Source organism: Macaca fascicularis, chromosome 18 (assembly GCF_037993035.2).
Source record: "Macaca fascicularis isolate 582-1 chromosome 18, T2T-MFA8v1.1".
Taxonomy (NCBI): domain Eukaryota; kingdom Metazoa; phylum Chordata; class Mammalia; order Primates; family Cercopithecidae; genus Macaca; species Macaca fascicularis.
In genome coordinates, this window is record NC_088392.1 from 39,551,856 (window position 1) to 39,570,846 (window position 18,991).

Sequence of the window (18,991 nt, forward strand, 5' to 3'; positions counted from 1 at the left end):
GGACACACTTTAAGAGTTACAGGAATCCGGGGAAGGGAACCATGCAGAAAAACTTTTGAGGACGAGAAAAAAAAATTCCTTTCTGCTCTTGCCACTGATATGAAGAGTTCCATTTTAGGTCCAATGAGAGTCACCCAAGCTTTGGTCAATGCATGTGTCACCCTGGAAGTACCGTCCTTTAGACTTTCAGAGGAGCTTTAAAAATTGGGATACCCAGGTCCCTTCCTTCATTAAATCAGAATTCCTTGGGTTGGGGCCTCTTCCTTGGATCGCTTAAAGCTCCCCAGTTGACTCTCATTGTGGAGGCGCCCACGGGAAGGCCTGCACAGGTGAATTACAACGGGATCTTGCGTTCCAGGTGGGATGCCTCTGAGAATCACCTTCTGAGGCTCCTGAACAACTGCCCCGGCTGGTATAGATAGATCTTCTGGTGGAGAACCACTTTTCAGGGGCCACCCCTGGTTCAGGGACACATGCCACCTTCAGAAGGGAGTGTCTCGTCTGACAGCCCTGGTCTCCTTCCACAGACTCCTGGCAGTCTTTTTTTTTCTTGACTGAAATTTCTACTTTTCACTGGAAGTAGGAGAAGAGCTGAAGTTGCTGTAGGCAGCCAAGTGCCATGGGCAGAGAGGGAACACAAATAAACGAGGTAGTGAGTGGCAGAAAGACCGGGAGTCTGCATGTAGGAGAGACGGGGGTTGGGAGAACGTGAGACTTCCCGGAAAAGCAAGAGCCCTCTGAGAGGAGTGGCCTGGAGTCTCCTTGGAGGCTGTGGGCGAAAGTGGCCAATATTTGTACAGAAGAAGTTACGACTCCCACCTTTCTGACGGATTTCCGCGCAGAGAGTTCAGTTTGAAGGAGAAGATCCTTGGTGTACGTATGTCCAGGTCGCCTTAATAACGATCTACGAGTAACTGAATTTTAATGAAAGCGCTGAATACAGCCAGGTAAAATCGAGGACAACGTCCGGGGCCTTCCAGCCATAGAAGTTTCTCTCTTTTCCCCGCTCTCTGGTTAGTTCCTCTCCCCTTTTCTTGTGTGCACCGCGTGCGTGCCGGACTCCGCCGGGCCGGGTGCGGGTGGAAGGGCAGGTGCTGGCACCGGGGCGCACCTGTGCCTGCGCGTGCGGCGTCCAGCAGGGGGCGGCCCGCGCCGGTCCCCGAGCTCCGCTCTGAGCGCCCCGCCCCCGGCCCGGAGGCCCAGGTGGCAGCGGGGGCGCGGGAGGGCGCGTCGGGCCGGGCACCGGCAGGGCTCAGAGGCGCGGCGGCGCACGGGCAGTCCGCTCTGACGCGCGCGGGTCCTCCCTCCTCCCTACACCTGGGCGGGGAGCGGCGTCGCGCTGCCTCCTCCCCCGGCGCTCGCAACTCCTGTCCGGCCGCTGCTGCGCCGCCGCCGCAGGAGTAAAGGTCGCGCCGCCGGGAGCGAGCCGGCCGCTGTGCCTCCGGGAAGCCGGCGGGGCAGATCGGAGAAGAGCGAGAAGATCGAGAAACTCCAGGCCAGCCCGGGAACATGGCGCCAGGCGGGCCGGCCGCGGACTGAGAGCCGCGGTGCAACGGGGAGCCGGGGCTTGAGCCCCGCCCGGCCCGGGCCATGTCGGTGGGCGAGCTCTACAGCCAGGTGAGCGCAGCCGCGGGAGAGGCGCCGCGGGGCCGGGGCGGAGCGCTCGGGGCCACCTGGCACTCAGGGTCGCCTTCTCCCTCGGCTACTGGAGGCGGGAGGTGACGGGAGACCCCTCCTGGTGTCCCCCGCGTCTCCGTCCTCGGCGTCCCTAACTTCTGTTGGCGGAGAAAGTTTAGCGGTTCCGGGAACGCCCGCACTGACCGGCCGCCCGGCTCCTGGAGATTCCGCAGCGCCACGGCTCAGCCCCAAGCCGGTGCTGTCGCCCCCTCCCCGCCGCGCCCCTCACTTTCGTTGCCTGGGCTGGGTTCCAGCTGAGTTCCCCGAACCGCGGGGGCGACTCTGCCAGCTCTGAGCGCCGTGCTCGGACGGTCCCCCGCGGTGCGCCCGCCGCTGTCCCCTGTCCCCGCCGTGGACCCCGCCCCAGGGGCTCTGCGGCGCCGGCTCTCGAGGGTTCGCCTCCGAGGCGTCCTTTCCTCACGCATACCCACAACAGGGAACCCTGGACTTGGGAGAGGTGGGGGTTCTGGACTTGGTGGAGAGGGAGGAGACTCAACCTGGTGTGAGGGCGCGGCAGCTGGATGGAGTGGGGGTAAGCGATGGGTAGAGGGGTGCTCCGTTATCTCCGGAGACCCCAGGGAAGAGCATTGTGAATTTGCTGGGGATGGGTATTTTGACGCGGCCCCTCTGGTACCAAGAGAGCTTCAGTGACTGTGGGGAAGGGGGTTGGAGTAAAGCCGAACTGGGAGCAGGGTGTGAGTTTCAGGATGCCTTCAAGGTCAGAAGGGATGTGCGAGGCTGGGTGCTCCGAATCCGGAACAGGTGCAGCCTGGGCGGAGACGCCCGCGTTCCGCAGCAGTTGCTGTGGTTAAAGTTAGGGACGAGCCACCGCTTCCAGGGGAGCTGGAGGCAGCGCTGCAGCCGTCCGGGACCCCTCAAGTTTCACCCTGGAGTCAGGAGTGAGATGGGCAAAGGCCTTTTCTTCACATGTGCCCTTTAGGAAAACAAGTTTTGGATAGTCCAATGCCTGGTTTTCCTGTTCATCTTCTTGGGTGGCCAAAACACATTCGACAGTGCCTGTGCACACGCCTCCGTGCAGAGTTGTGTGTGCGTGTGGTGTCCGCGCGCGTTGTGTGGGTGTGCGATTCCTGGGACACCCGCCCGGGCCATCAGGTCTGGGCTGGGTAGGAACAGTCACTTCTGCGTCCTTACCTGGAGAGCACTCGCGGCTGTCCAGCACATGTGGGGGAGCCCTTCTGCTCCGTGGACTGGCAACCCTTCTAAGTTTGAGGAATTTTAAACTCTCGCCTTCCTCCTGGAGCGGGGAGCAGGGCCGGGATGGGTTCACGCTCATGAAGGTGGCCGCGGAGGCTGTCACCTGGCTGGGGGTGGGGACGCAGCAGCCTCAGATACTACTTCCTAGCCCACCAGGGACCTCCTGTGCAGCGATCAGGGATGGGCGACGGCCTCTGGGGGAGGAGGGGAGGAGGCGAGGAGGCGGGAGCCAGGGCGTCAACTCTGTGGCAGTCCTAGGCTTGGAATGGCACTCCACCCCTCTTGGCTGTGGAGGTATTGGGAGGATCCCTAAAAGCTCAGGTTTTTTCCCTGAAGCCGGTTAGGTTTTCAGGAGCTGGGACTGGAGGCTGGAAGCCAGTGAAGGCAGGGGAAAAATCTGAACTGGAGTGCTCAAAGCCGAAGCTTTGTTACATTAAAGTGCATGGAGATGCAAATTGTACTCCTAAGTAAAAGGAGTGACTCAACTGAATATACCTCCAATGTGTCAAAGTCCTTTGTCAGGCAATATTGAATTGCTGTTATTATATGAGGGGGAGAGTTTGTGGGGTAAAATGGAGTTAAAAGTTTAAAAATATAAACTTTATTTCTCAACGCAATTTCCATCAAGTTCAAGACACTTTTGAAAGTTATACCAGCCACCTAGTTCATCCCTAAAGAACCGAGGGTCCTGGGAATTTAACCATGCCAATGCAGTCTTACATTATTAACTGGAAAAAATGCAGGTCATTAACTTCGAGATTAGGACACAAAGTCAGAAGGAGCCAAATCAGGACTGTGAGGTGGACGCCTAATAGTTTTCCATAGAAACTCTTGCAAAATTGCTCTTCTTTGAGAGGAATGAGGAGATTGTTGTGGCAGAAAATGACTTTTCTGGTGACGTTTCCTTGGTGTTTTTCTGCTAAAGCTTTGACTTCCTGAAGACACTTGTAATAAGCAGATGTCATCATCATTTGGTCTTCTAGAAAGTCAAGCAAAATGGCTTGAGCAGTCCTCCAAAATGCTGCTATGATCTCTGCTCTGAACCAGTCCACCTTTGCTGTGACTGGACCTCTTTCACCTCTTGGAAGTCTTTGCTTTGATTGGGCTTTGTCTTCAGGATTATACTGGGAGAGCCACATTTTATCCCCTGTTACAATTCAAAGAAATGCTTCAGGGTCTTGATCCCACTTGTTTAGAATTTCCATCCAAAGCTCTGCTCTTGTCTGCAGTTGATCTGGGTGCAGCAGTTTTGGTATCCATCAAGTGGGAACTTTGCTCAACTTTATTTTCGGTCAGAATCATGTAAGCCGAACCAATTGAGATGTCTGTGGTGTCGGCTGTTGTTTCTACCATTAATTGTCAGCCCTCTTCAATTAGGGAACAGATAAGATGCTTCCCCCCACAAATGGATGTGGATGGTCTGCTGGTGCAGGCTTCATCTTCAACATTACTTTGTCCCTTCTTCAAATGAGTTACCCACTCATAAACTGATTTATTTGGAGGCATTGTCCCCATCAACTTCATAAAGTAATGATTTCACAATTCTTCTCTCCACGCTTTGTCATAAATTTGATGTTTGGTCTTGCTTCAATTTTAGTAGAATTCCTGTTGCCCTGATAGGGGCTTCTTTTCAAACTGATGACTTATCTTTCTTAGTGCCTCAAACTAGACCCTGTTCTAGATCCCATTCATGCTTGTTATAACAAGTACAAAACTATGCGTTTGCTTTGGTGCAGAAAACTCTGAAATCCATGTGAATTTTTTTCATGATAGGCATTTTTCCGTGATCTTGAATAGTGCTCATATGGGGCTGATGGACAATTGAATAAACCCTTAATCTTTGGAGCCCTAGTTTTGAAAAACAGGAATTAATATCGGATTGCTTTTAAAGACAACACTTGTAGGAGAAACCATTCAACTTGATTTTTAGTTAGAAATGAATACATTGCATGTTAATTCTTAGGAATGATAAAGTAGTGGGAGTCTGAACTTGGGTTTCCGTGTACTTTTTCTCAGGTTATGGAGATAAGTACAAATCTGGTGTCACCAGAGAAAGGTCTTGGATATAAGACACTTAAAAAGTAGCTTCATTGGTGTGAGGGGTTGGCATAATTAATCCCAAACAAATATTAGGATTCTTCCCTAAGGGCTGCTGGGCTGCACCTTGCTCTGGGTTTCCAGTCCTTAATCATTTTGGGTCTTGATTCTGAAATTAAGGAGATTTTCTGGGACCTAAGACAGTAGTTTCTAGATTTGTTTTGAGCAGTGGTTATTCTTCCTGGAAATTAACACCCTTGTGCTTTGCTATGAGAAGCAGTTGCGTAGTTGCCTAACCATGGTCTCCCCACTTGCCAAGCTGGCTTCTCATTGCGCATGTGAATCATAAGTTACACAGGGAAGCCATGCCTGCTATGCAGATTCGCTTTTCTTGGAGATTATTCATTTTTACTGTATTATCAAAATAGCCAATGTTCCCTTTTATTTTTAACTTGCAAGTGGGCTTTCCTAATGTGACAAACACTGGAACCAGGCACACACATCAATGTGTTATGTGTGATGGAAATAATTACCTATTATGCTAACAGCACTTATACATTTTTGGGAATGAAAAATTTAAAGCCCTTTGATTATACCTGTTGCTTTTGTGACAGAGTTAGAAGATGTTATTATTGGAATATGAAACATTTATATATTAACTTGTATTAAATAGTGTTCGGTAAGAACTTAGTATATTTCTAGTTATCTAAGCAAAGACTTTCTTTTTCCCTCCATCCAATTAAATGTGTTCTTGCTCTTCTTAATCTGTTCTCTTCAACTGTTTATAAGTTACGTGATTTTTTTGGCGGGTCGGGGGCCAAAGGGCACTTCTCTATGAACAGAGACACTCCTGTTCTCAGAAGACCCAACACCTCACCTTTGAGAAATTGTTTTCTTTGTAGTGAGGTTTTTCTGGATGGAGAAAGAGCATCAGTCAGTGCCAGACACTTTGAGGGTGATGTCAAAGTGAGTCAGTCTCATTCAGTCTCACATCAGGTCCAAAGGTGGAGCTGATGATGGTGTCTGTTGTCACAGTGGCATGCATGTGGTCAGTGTGAGTGCCTGGCTTCCAACCCACCAGAAAAGACAATGCGGGCTTTGCTTTGCATAGGTCCAGAAAGAAGCCCGCACATGTGCAAGCATGGTGAATACCATTTCATTATGATTGCAGACGGTAGTCTGATTTTAAAGCATAAAATGTAACCTCTCCTCCTCAGGCTGAATGTAACCTCTCCTCCTCAGGCTGAACTCTTTTCTACAGAAGAGTTATTTGGGACAAAAAATTTAAATACTGCTGTTTCAAATACCTGGATTTTCAATCTGCTACTTTGATTCTAGCCAGCAGAGTGAATGAGAAATCATCAAATTGAAACTGGTGCCTTGAAACCAATTCCTTCAAATAACCTTTTTTCCTCCTTGGCTTCTAATTGATAGGTAGTGTCTGAGCAGTGGGTTTTTGAGTGCTGCTGGGAGGTTACTTTACTGGCAGACACACCCGGTGTATGGCAACTTTGCGCCCAGGAGCCTTTACTAAGGGTGCTGATTTGGGACCAATTATTTGAAAAATAGATCTTCCGTGCTTTTGGGCAGGTGTCCTTTAACTGTCCCTTACCTATACCTCAGGTAATGTAAGTTTCTCCCAAGTGTCAGTCTGAAAGCAGCAAGAGCTACGTGTTTCCTCTGTACCTGGTCACCCCTGCTGGAGGGGCTGATGATTCCTTCTTTTGCTGGTGGCTCTGAGCGATATTCTTCTTTCCAAAAAGTGGTGACAGTGTTAAGGACATGAGGACTTGAAGAGTGTCAGCAGAAGCTATTAGTGCTCCTCTTGTTTCCCCCCTTACTCCCTTCCCTGCATACTGCCTTGGTGTTAGCTCACTTCCAATAGCCAGCACCCTTCTCTTTGTCAAAGCTCCTGAAGCTGTTTTGCCTGTGTGCATAGGGAACCTGGGAATTGACATCCTCTGCAAAAGGGAACAGTCCTTAACAGTCCTTAAGAGTCTTAACCAATGGCATGACATTAGTTTCCTATCCCCTCACCTTGGGAATGGAACAGCTCTAAAGTATGGCCCATACTGTTTTCAGTTTCTTCGTACAGTTGAGCTAAAGTTACCATGTTTGGGACTTTCCTTAATATCACATGTTTGCTTGACTTCCTTCCCTCTCTTGTCCACCTTCTCTACTCCCCTACCAGTCTTTCCTGAAAACACTGCCTTATAAGTCTCTTGAGCAGGAATCCTCATCTCAGGATCAGGTTCTAGGAGCCCAAGTTAACCCATAACTCATGGTGGCTTAGCTGAGTGGATATTGAGAATCTCAAGGGCTTTGACCCCTGTAGGGTCCCAGGAAAGGCTGAAGAGAAGCATGGAGGTTGTGTGTCATGCTGTCACCTTCCTTCTGAACCTCATTCTCTGTCTTGCATGTGGTTTTTTTCTTCTCCCATCCCTAGTTCCAACTCCGTTGATCCTCTGCTCCCCTTTTTCAGGTGGGCCTGTAAGCCCAGTGGATCCTGCTTGACCCTGTTGGCAATCATCAGAATTTTGAAGTTTGTACTGGTGACTTGTGGATGTGGTATATTCCAACGACCTGTAACCTGTACTCATTGAGCAGACTCTTGCCCCGCCCTCCTTTGTTGTTAAGCTTTTTGTTTTTTTTTAAGACAGAGTCTCAGTCACTAGAGTGCAGTGGCATGATCTTGGCTCACTGCAACCTCTGCCTCCTGGGTTCAAGTGATTCTCCTGCCTCAACCTCCCGAGTAGCTGGGACTACAGGTGCGTGCCACCACACCCAGCTAATTTTTGTGTTTTTAGTAGAGACAGGGTTTCACCATGTTGGCCAGGATGGTCTCCATCTCTTGGCCTCGTGATCTGCCTGCCCGAGCCTTGTTGATTTTATGTGATGCCTTATCTAAGTAGGCTGAGATTCTGGAGAACAGAGGCCATATCAAACATTTTTAGGAGCCTCCAGTGTGTTTGATGACAAAAGCCAAATACACAAAGTACATTAACAATACAGGATTATCTTTGTGTCATTAGAGGAGTGCACATACTCCTCTACAAGTTACAGGCATTTTGTAGAACTGTTGGTCTGGTTGGGCTACAGTACTGGGGGAAAGGCATTCTTTAAGGTGTAGTGGGACATGATTGGGGCCTAAAGAATGAATAGGATTTGAAATGCATGAGGAGGCTGTGAAGAGAAGGATGCTCTCAGGAGGAGATAGGAGAGTGAGTTCAAGCATAGGGACAGGCATGAGCTATATGTGTTTGGAGATTATTATAGCACTATTTTTAACAATTTTGAAATAATTATAGACTTAAAGAAACATTGAGAAAATAGCGCAGTTTCTATATTTTTCCCAGATTGCTCTAGTGTTAACATGTCATATAACCATAGTGCAATTATTGAAACCAGGAAGTTAACATTTCTGTAATACTAACTGGTCTATAGAGTTCACCAGAATTTTACCATGTTTTTCACTAATGTTCTTTTTCTGGGCCAGGATCCTCTCTAGGATTCCACACTGCCTTTGAGGGTTGTAGCTCCCTGCCCCCCTCTATTTAGTGACAGTTGCTCAGTTTTTTGTCTTTTGTGACCTTGACATTTGAATAGCATTGGTCAAGCCAGGCACAGTCACTCACACCTGTAATCCTAGCACTTTGGGAGGCCAAGATGGGAGGATCCCTTAAGCCCAGGAGTTTGAGACCAGCCTGGACAATATAGCGAGACCTTGTCTCTACAAAAAATAAAAAAAAATTAGCTAGGTGTGATGGCATGCACCTGTGGTCCTAGCTACTCTGGATGCTGAGGTGGAAGGATTGCTTGAGCCTGGGAGTTGAGGTAGCAGTGAGCTGTGATTGTGCCACTGCACTCCAGCCTGGGTGACAGAGTGAGACCCTGTCCCAAAAAAAAACCATTTCTCAATAATTTTATAGAATGATTTTGGGTTTGTCTGATTGTCTTATGCTTACATGGAGGTTGTGAATTTGGGGTGAGAACACATCAGAAATTCTGTGCCTTCCTCATTGCATCACCTCAGGAGACAGGTGATATCAATGTGTTTTGTTACTGATGGATCACTTTGATCTTTTGGTTAAGCTGATGCCTGTCAGATTCCTTTTATTGAAGGATGGAATTTAGAAATGAAGATCTGGATGCTACGTGTACTCATTACTACTTTTTGTAGTTACGTAGAGATTAGAGACTAGAACTCAATAAATGTTTTATTAAGGGCAAGGGAAGTAGAAGAGTCAACTATGAACTTGAAATGTCCACCTTGAGTGTGGACAGAAGCCAGGTTGGAGCAGGGATAATTCTTGATCTTTGACATGTTGGGTTTGGAATGAAAATGGTTTGTCTAAGTGAAAGCATTTATTTACATTTGGAGATTTACGAATGAGCTTAGAGGAGAAATGTCAGGATCTGGGGTTTTTGCAAATGATGTCTGGGATTTGCTTTTCTTTAATGAAGAAATGCAGTTGTCTGATAACATGGTGTTAATAAGGGAGCTTGGAATGGGCATTTCCAAGGCCTTTGTGACTATGATCTTGACATGGACTACCCTGGATATTGTGGAACTCTCAGCTCTGACACATTGGAACAGATACTTTCTTTTTATTTTATTTTACATTTTTAAAATTATACTTTAAGTTCTAGGGTACATGTGCATAACATGCAGGTTTGTTACGTATGTATACACATGTCATGTTGGTGTGCTGCACCCATTAACTCGTCATTTATATTAGGTATATCTCCTAATGCTGTCCCTCACCTCTCCCCCCAGCCCACGACAGGCCCCGGTGTGTGATGTTCCCCTTACTGTGTCAGAGTGTTCTCATTGTTCAGTTCCCACCTATGAGTGAGAAAATGTGGTGTTTGGTTTTCTGTTCTTGCAATAGTTTGCTGAGAATGATGGTTTCCAGCTTCATCCATGTCCCTACAAAGGACATGAACTCATCCTTTTTTTATGGCTGCATAGTATTCCATGATGTATATGTGCCATTTTATTAATTCAGTCTATCATTGACGGACATTTGGGTTGGTTCCAACTCTTTGCTATTGTGAATAGTGCCGCAATAAACATACGTGTGCATGTGTCTTTATAGCAGCATGATTTATAATCCTTTGGGTATATACCCAGTAATGGGATGGCTGGGTCAGTATTTGGGTATATACCCAGTAATGGGATGGCTGGATGGTATTTCTAGTTCTAGATCCTTGAGGAATTGCCACACTGTCTTCCACAATGGTTGAACTAGTTTACAGTCCCACCAACAGTGTAAAAGTGTTCCTATTTCTCCACATCCTCTCCAGCACCTGTTGTTTCCTGATTTTTTAATGATTGCCATTCTAACTGGTGTGAGATGGTATCTCATTGTGGTTTTGATTTGCATTTCTCTGGCCAGTGATGATGAGCATTTTTTCATGTGTCTGTTGGCTGCATAAATGTCTTCTTTTGAGAAGTGTCTGTTCATATCCTTTGCCCACTTTTTGATGGGGTTGTTTTTTTCTTGTAAATTTGTTTGAGTTCTTTGTAGATTCTGGATATTAACCCTTTGTCAGATGAGTAGATTGCAAAAATTTTCTCCCCTTCTGTAGGTTGCCTGTTCACTCTGGTAGTTTGTTTTGCTTGTTTTGCTGTGCAGAAGCTCTTTATAATTAGGTCCCATTTGTCAATTTTGGCTTTTGTTGCCATTGCTTTTGGTGTTTTAGACATGAAGTCCTTGCCCATGCATATGTCCTGAATGGTATGGCCTAGGTTTTCTTCTAGGGTTTTTATGGTCTTAGGTCGAACATTTAAGTCTTTAATCCATCTTGAATTAATTTTTGTATAAGGTGTAAGGAAGGAATCCAGTTTCAGTTTTCTTAGATATGGCTAGCCAGTTTTCCCAGCACCATGTATTAAATAGGGACTCTTTTCCCCATTTCTTGTTTTTGTCTGGTTTTTCAAAGAACAGATACTAAGTGTTGATTTCTTTATTTGAAGAATTGGGGTGGTACCTGCACCATGGGAAGGTTACTGGAGGCTTATGATCCTAATCCATGTGAAGTGTTCGTCTAACATAGCGTTGGCAACTGTTCATCAGTTTGCTTCTCCCTCCAGTCACCATGCTGGGTGGCAGTCAGCATTATGTGGCTAGCCTCTTTTTTTCCCTAACCCTTCCCTGCGGTCCTGCAGGGGTCTTGATCACAAGGGGACTTGGTGAGAGAGGAAGTAGGATTGCTACAAACACGTAACTATGAGAGCGATAGACAAGGCATGGGAAGAAAAGGTTCCTACTCCCCACCACCCCTGGGGAAGGAGCAAGAGCAGTCTGAAAGGAGTTTTAAATTTAAGCTGTGCTTTCTGGTCTCTTATTATAGCTTTAAAGGAAAATTAAAAAGCATTTTTCACAATGCTGATTTTCCTTCTGTGAATACAAATGATTATTGAAACAATCCATACAATGCAGAAAAGACAAGAGCTCTGTAGTCTCATTCCCAGAAACGACCACTCTTGACCACTTAGGCATGTTCTCTGGACCTCCGTTGTCCAATAGGGTAACTGCATGTGGCTGCTGAGCACATGAGATGAGCCTGGCCCAGGCTGGGATGAGCTGGAAGCGTGCAGTACTGTACACACTGGGTTTCCAAGATTTAGAACAACGTATGCAAAATATCCTTCATACTTCTTATATTGGTTATGTGTTGAAGTGATTGTTATTTGTATATCGGCTAAAATATTCTACTCAATTCACCTTTTAAAGGTGGTTGTTAGAAAATGTAAAGTAGCACAGGTGGCTCACAGTTGTGGTTTGCATTCTGTTTCTCTTGGGAGTTGCTGCTTTAGACTTAGGCACAATATGTACTCAAAACAAATGGGATCGTGCCATGTCTCTTACTCTAAATCTTAATCTATGTCTATCTTTTCCTATAGCATATAAAGGCAATATTGCCGTTTTAAATGGCTGCATGATAAGGCAGCATATGGATGTACTGTAATTTTTTCTTAAAAATATACATTTTTTAAATTGCCAAGGTCTGATGCCATATACTATAATGTGTTTAACCATTCCCATGCTGATGAACATTTAGGTTGGTTCCCATTATTTTCCTTTTTTTTTTTTTTTTTTTTGTTGACAGTAATAATTGCACAAATTTATGGGGTATGAGTGATTTTTTTTAATACATGTATACAATGTATAATGATCAAATCAGGGCAATTAGGTTATCCACTGCCTCAAATATTTATCATTTCTTTGCATTAGAAACATTCAAAATCCTATCTTCTAGCTTTTTTGAACATACCAAAAAATTGTTTATCTTTTCATACTGTGAAAAATATTGCACAATGTTCTTGTAACCTCATTTATTTTCTCAGAATAAATTCCTAAAGGTGGAATTGCTGGCATGCACATTTACAGTCTTCGTTGATACGGCCAATAGCCACCAGAAGAGAACCAGTCTGTTTCTTCACCACTCTTTTGGGACATTGTTCTTTCTTTCTCTTTTTTTTTTTTTTTTAACCTTTATTCATACTAAATGTTTTACGCATGTTTTAAAGTTGACTTTCATTCGAGGGATGAGCCTCTGTTCATATGCTTGGTATTTATGTGTTATTTTCCTTATATTTCCTGTTTGTATTAACTGGCATTATTTATAACTGTTTTTGCTCATTTAAATGACTACTCTATATTTTTATTTTTTTGAGACAAGGTCTCACTCTGTCACCCAGGCTGGAGTGTGTGTGGTGGTGCAATCATGGCTCACTACAGCCTCAACCCCCTAGGCTCAAGCAATCCTCCCACCTCAGCCTCCCAAATAGCTGGGAACAGACATGCGACACCATGCTCAGCTAACTGAAATTTTTTTTTTTTTTTTTTTTAAGAGATAGGGTCTCATCATGTTGCTCAGGCTGGTCTTGAACTCCTGGTCTCAAGTGATCCTCCCACCTCAGCCTCCCAAAGTGCTGGGATTATAGGCATGAGTCACAGCACCCAGTCCACTCTACATTTTGAGATAGGAAAACATGGAAACCAGAATATTCAGGATACAATATATACATTTAAAAAATAAAGCATCTTGGCATGTATTTTCCCCTTCATTTGTTCTGAGATTATATATTTTGAACCCTCTAGTTGGAAAACTACTGGTTATGGGGCGCTTTTGTGCCAGGTCGCTTCTCAGCACTACGTGTTAGCTCATTTAACAATAACACAGGCTTATGTGACTTTCCCAAAGCTGCCTGGCTTGAGGGCCCAGCTTCTGACCACTGTGTTCTACTTCCTTCCATGAGGTATCTGTCCCATTTATGGTGAATCAGAACATCATTTGGATATAAGGGACTCTAATATAGAGGGTCCTTTCTACCTAGCACTGCCCTGCAACTCTCCCTGCCCCAGCAATAGAAAACCCACCAAGATCAGAGAAGGATGGAGTCCGTGTGCAGAAAGAACGGCAGGGGGTCTGATCCTGCTTGTGTTCTTTTGCCACTGCCACCACCACCACACCCAGCCCCATGTGTGTCCTGGTGCTTCTTAAAACTCTGTCCCTGCTTTTGGCTTTCGTTAGGCCATGTAGTCCTAAAAGAGATCCACATCTTCGAAAAGGCGCAAAATATAACAAAGTACACTTAGTCCATTTTGTGTTGCTGTAACAGCATACCCCAGACTAGTTAATTTATTTCAAAAAGGTTTATTTAGCTCACAGTTCTGTAGGTTGAGAAGTTCAAGGGCATTGCCCTGGCTTCTGGCAAGGGCTGTTGTGATGTCATAACATGGTGGAGAATATCAAAGCAGAAGCAGACATGTGCAAAAAGACGAAATCTGAGAGGCATCCTGGCTTTATAACAACTCACTGTTGTGGGAATAAATCCATTCCCAGGAGAACGAATCCAGTCTCACTATAGTGAGAACTCATTACCATGAGAACAGCATCATACCATTCATGAGGGATCCACCCCTATAACCCAAACACATCCCACTAGGCCCCACCTCCCAACACGGCCACATTGGGGATCAAATTTCAACATGATCTTTGAGGACAAATGAATCACATCTAAACCACAGCATACTTGAAATTCAAGAAGCTTAAAATTAGGTATTTCTGATCTAAAACTAACCATCCTTTCATTCTCAGTGCCTTGGTCCACTTTTCCGGGCTCCATCTGCCCCTTAACATCCTCCAATGAAAAGCTGCCTCCTTCCTACCATGCTTGACATTTAATAGGCATTTTGCTCTCTTTCTGGGCCATGCCCTGAGATTACTGGAAGTCTTTCTGCATCTTCTCGTTAAGTCAAAGATCTTTGCCTTTCATGGGTGTGCCCTGCCTTCTGGAAATTGGTGTCTGATGGAAGATGAGCTTGCCTTCCTCACTCACGTTGTCTGCTCTGGCCATCTTGGACAGATCCCTTCATGATCTGAGGAGAGTGCCTTGTAGTGGTGTATCCAGGACCCAGTTCATTCCCTGTTACCGTGTTAAGTGCTTATCAGGGAGTTTGTTAAGGCACTTCAGAAACATCCTCCAATTAAGCAGTTTGACCCAGGAGGAAGTCCTCAAGTTTTCCCGACCCAGGCATAGATGGGCTCCACTGATCTCATTAATTTGCCTGTGAGAATGAGCAAGCTTATACATATGAGCTCACATTAATGGCTCATAACGCTTCTCTTAAAACTTACCGGCTCATGAATCATCACCCTCCCTTGAACAATTCTAATAGTGACACAGACTCTGCAGCTTTTCTCTTTTTTGCTAAAGTTTGGGGAGGAATGGGGAGGCCCATCCTGAAAAGTTAATGACTTTCCCAGACAGCTTTTGCCATTATAAAACTCAAACATGCCGTGACACGAAATCCTGAGAGGAAGGAGAACATCCAGGTGCCTTCTGCATGGAATTAAAAGACTTCGGTCTTCAGGACTAAGAAGCTTAGGTCCCTTGCTTGGGAGACCAGCCTCCAAGATTAAAAAATACCAGGCAATAAAATGCTATTTTTGTTCATACTGTGACTTGGATATTGTGTATCTTGGAAGGTGAAAGGGTGAAATATTTGGACCAGTAAGTTGTCCTATATTTCTCTATCTACTTCATGTGCCTTGGCCATTCGCTTTAGACTCTCATTCAGTTTTCTTTTTTTTTAAATTTATTTATTATTATTATACTTTAAGTTCTAGGGTACATGTGCATAACGTGCAGGTTTGTTACATATGTATACTTGTGCCATGTTGGTGTGCTGCACCCATCAACTCGTCAGCACCCATCAACTCGTCATTTACATCAGGTATAACTCCCAATGCAATCCCTCCCCCCTCCCCCCTCCCCATGATAGGCCCCGGTGTGTGATGTTCCCCTTCCCGAGTCCAAGTGATCTCATTGTTCAGTTCCCACCTATGAGTGAGAACATGCGGTGTTTGGTTTTCTGTTCTTGTGATAGTTTGCTAAGAATGATGGTTTCCAGCTGCATCCATGTCCCTACAAAGGACACAAACTCATCCTTTTTTTATGGCTGCATAGTATTCCATGGTGTATATGTGCCACATTTTCTTAATCCAATCTGTCACTGATGGACATTTGGGTTGATTCCAAGTCTTTGCTATTGTGAATAGTGCCGCAATAAACATATGTGTGCATGTGTCTTTATAGCAGCATAATTTATAATCCTTTGGGTATATACCCAGTAATGGGATGGCTGGGTCATATGGTACATCTAGTTCTAGATCCTTGAGGAATCGCCATACTGTTTTCCATAATGGTTGAACTAGTTTACAATCCCACCAACAGTGTAAAAGTGTTCCTATTTCTCCACATCCTCTCCAGCACCTGTTGTTTCCTGACTTTTTAATGATCGCCATTCTAACTGGTGTGAGATGGTATCTCATTGTGGTTTTGATTTGCATTTCTCTGATGGCCAGTGATGATGAGCATTTTTTCATGTGTCTGTTGGCTGTATGAATGTCTTCTTTTGAGAAATGTCTGTTCATATCCTTTGCCCACTTTTTGATGGGGTTGTTTGTTTTTTTCTTGTAAATTTGTTTGAGTTCTTTGTAGGTTCTGGATATTAGCCCTTTGTCAGATGAGTAGATTGCAAAAATTTTCTCCCATTCTGTAGGTTGCCTGTTCACTCTGATGGTAGTTTCTTTTGCTGTGCAGAAGCTCTTTAGTTTAATGAGATCCCATTTGTCAATTTTGGCTTTTGCTGCCGTTGCTTTTGGTGTTTTAGACATGAAGTCTTTGCCCATGCCTATGTCCTGAATGGTACTACCTAGGTTTTCCTCTAGGATTTTTATGGTATTAGGTCTAACATTTCAGTCTCTAATCCATTTTGAATTAATTTTCGTATAAGGAGTAAGGAAAGGATCCAGTTTCAGCTTTCTACTTATGGCTAGCCAATTTTCCCAGCACCATTTATTAAATAGGGAATCCTTTCCCCATTTCTTGTTTCTCTCAGGTTTGTCAAAGATCAGATGGCTGTAGATGTGTGGTATTATTTCTGAGGACTCTGTTCTGTTCCATTGGTCTATATCTCTGTTTTGGTACCAGTACCATGCTGTTTTGGTTACTGTAGCCTTGTAGTATAGTTTGAAGTCAGGTAGCGTGATGCCTCCAGCTTTGTTCTTTTGACTTAGGATTGTCTTGGAGATGCGGGCTCTTTTTTGGTTCCATATGAACTTTAAAGCAGTTTTTTCCAATTCTGTGAAGAAACTCATTGGTAGCTTGATGGGGATGGCATTGAATCAACAAATTACCTTGGGCAGTATGGCCATTTTCACGATATTGATTCTTCCTATCCATGAGCATGGTATGTTCTTCCATTTGTTTGTGTCCTCTTTTATTTCACTGAGCAGTGGTTTGTAGTTCTCCTTGAAGAGGTCCTTTACATCCCTTGTAAGTTGGATTCCTAGGTATTTTATTCTCTTTGAAGCAATTGTGAATGGAAGTTCATTCATGATTTGGTTCTCTGTTTGTCTGTTACTGGTGTATAAGAATGCTTGTGATTTTTGCACATTAATTTTGTATCCTGAGACTTTGCTGAAGTTTCTTATCAGCTTAAGGAGATTTTGGGCTGAGACAATGGGGTTTTCTAAATATACAATCATGTCATCTGCAAAGAGGGACAATTTGACTTCTTCTTTTCCTAACTGAATACCCTTGATTTCTTTCTCTTGCCTAATTGCCCTAGCCAGAACTTCCAACACTATGTTGAATAGGAGTGGTGAGAGAGGGCATCCCTGTCTTGTGCCAGTTTTCAAAGGGAATTTTTCCAGTTTTTGCCCATTCAGTATGATATTGGCTGTGGGTTTGTCATAGATAGCTCTTATTATTTTGAGGTACGTTCCATCAATACCGAATTTATTGAGCGTTTTTAGCATGAAGGGCTGTTGAATTTTGTCAAAAGCCTTTTCTGCATCTATTGAGATAATCATGTGGTTCTTGTCTTGGGTTCTGTTTATATGCTGGATTATGTTTATTGATTTGCGAATGTTGAACCAGCCTTGCATCCCAGGGATGAAGCCCACTTGATCATGGTGGATAAGCTTTTTGATGTGTTGCTGAATCCGGTTTGCCAGTATTTTATTGAGGATTTTTGCATCGATGTTCATCAGGGATATTGGTCTAAAATTCTCTTTTTTTTGTTGTGTCTCTGCCAGGCTTTGGTATCAGGATGATGTTGGCCTCATAAAATGAGTTAGGGAGGATTCCCTCTTTTTCTATTGATTGGAATAGTTTCAGAAGGAATGGTACCAACTCCTCCTTGTACCTCTGGTAGAATTCAGCTGTGAATCCATCTGGTCCTGGACTTTTTTTGGTTGGTAGGCTATTATTGCCTCAATTTCAGAGCCTGCTATTGGTCTATTCAGGGATTCAACTTCTTCCTGGTTTAGTCTTGGAAGAGTGTAAGTGTCCAGGAAATTATCCATTTCTTCTAGATTTTCCAGTTTATTTGCGTAGAGGTGTTTATAGTATTCTCTGATGGTAGTTTGTATTTCTGTGGGGTCGGTGGTGATATCCCCTTTATCATTTTTAATTGCGTCGATTTGATTCTTCTCTCTTTTCTTCTTTATTAGTCTTGCTAGTGGTCTGTCAATTTTGTTGATCTTTTCAAAAAACCAACTCCTGGATTCATTGATTTTTTGGAGGGTTTTTTGTGTCTCTATCTCCTTCAGTTCTGCTCAGATCTTAGTTATTTCTTGCCTTCTGCTAACTTTCGAATGTGTTTGCTCTTGCTTCTCTAGTTCTTTTAATTGCAATGTTAGAGTGTCAATTTTAGAACTTTCCTGCTTTCTCTTGTGGGCATTTAGTGCTATAAATTTCCCTCTACACACTGCTTTAAATGTGTCCCAGAGATTCTGGTATGTTGTATCTTTGTTCTCATTGGTTTCAAAGAACATCTTTATTTCTGCCTTCATTTCGTTATGTACCCAGTAGTCATTCAGGAGCAGGTTGTTCAATTTCCATGTAGTAAGTGGTTTTGATTGAGTTTCTTAGTCCTGAGTTCTAGTTTGATTGCACTGTGGTCTGAGAGACAGTTTGTTATAATTTCTGCTCTTGTACATTTGCTGAGGAGTGCTTTACTTCCAATTACGTGGTCAATTTTGGAGTAAGTACGATGTGGTGCTGAGAAGAATGTATATTCTGTTGATTTGGGGTGGAGAGTTCTATAGATGTCTATTAGGTCTGCTTGCTGCAGAGATGAGTTCAATTCCTGGATATCCTTGTTAACTTTCTGTCTCGCTGATCTGTCTAATGTTGACAGTGGAGTGTTGAAGTCTCCCATTATTATTGTATGGGAGTCTAAGTCTCTTTGTAAGTCTCTAAGGACTTGCTTTATGAATCTGGGTGCTCCTGTATTGGGTGCATATATATTTAGGATAGTTAGCTCTTCCTGTTGAATTGATCCCTTTACCATTATGTAATGGCCTTCTTTGTCTCTTTTGATCTTTGATGGTTTAAAGTCTGTTTTATCAGAGACTAGTATTGCAACCCCCGCTTTTTTTTGTTCTCCATTTGCTTGGTAAATCTTCCTCCATCCCTTTATTTTGAGCCTATGTATGTCTCTGCGTGTGAGATGGGTCTCCTGAATACAGCAGACTG

General features: G+C 44.4%; 1 protein-coding gene across 1 annotated transcript in view; it reads left to right on the plus strand.

Moving 5' to 3' along the window:
- Nucleotides 1-1,396: 1,396 nt before the first annotated feature.
- MYO5B (myosin VB) overlaps nt 1,397-18,991 on the plus strand; it is a 395,079-nt gene continuing 377,484 nt past the window's right edge. The window contains exon 1 of the mRNA XM_005586729.4: nt 1,397-1,617. Within this exon, the coding sequence (XP_005586786.3) occupies nt 1,591-1,617 (27 nt within the window). The 5' untranslated portion in view covers nt 1,397-1,590. The remainder of the gene's footprint in view (nt 1,618-18,991) is intronic.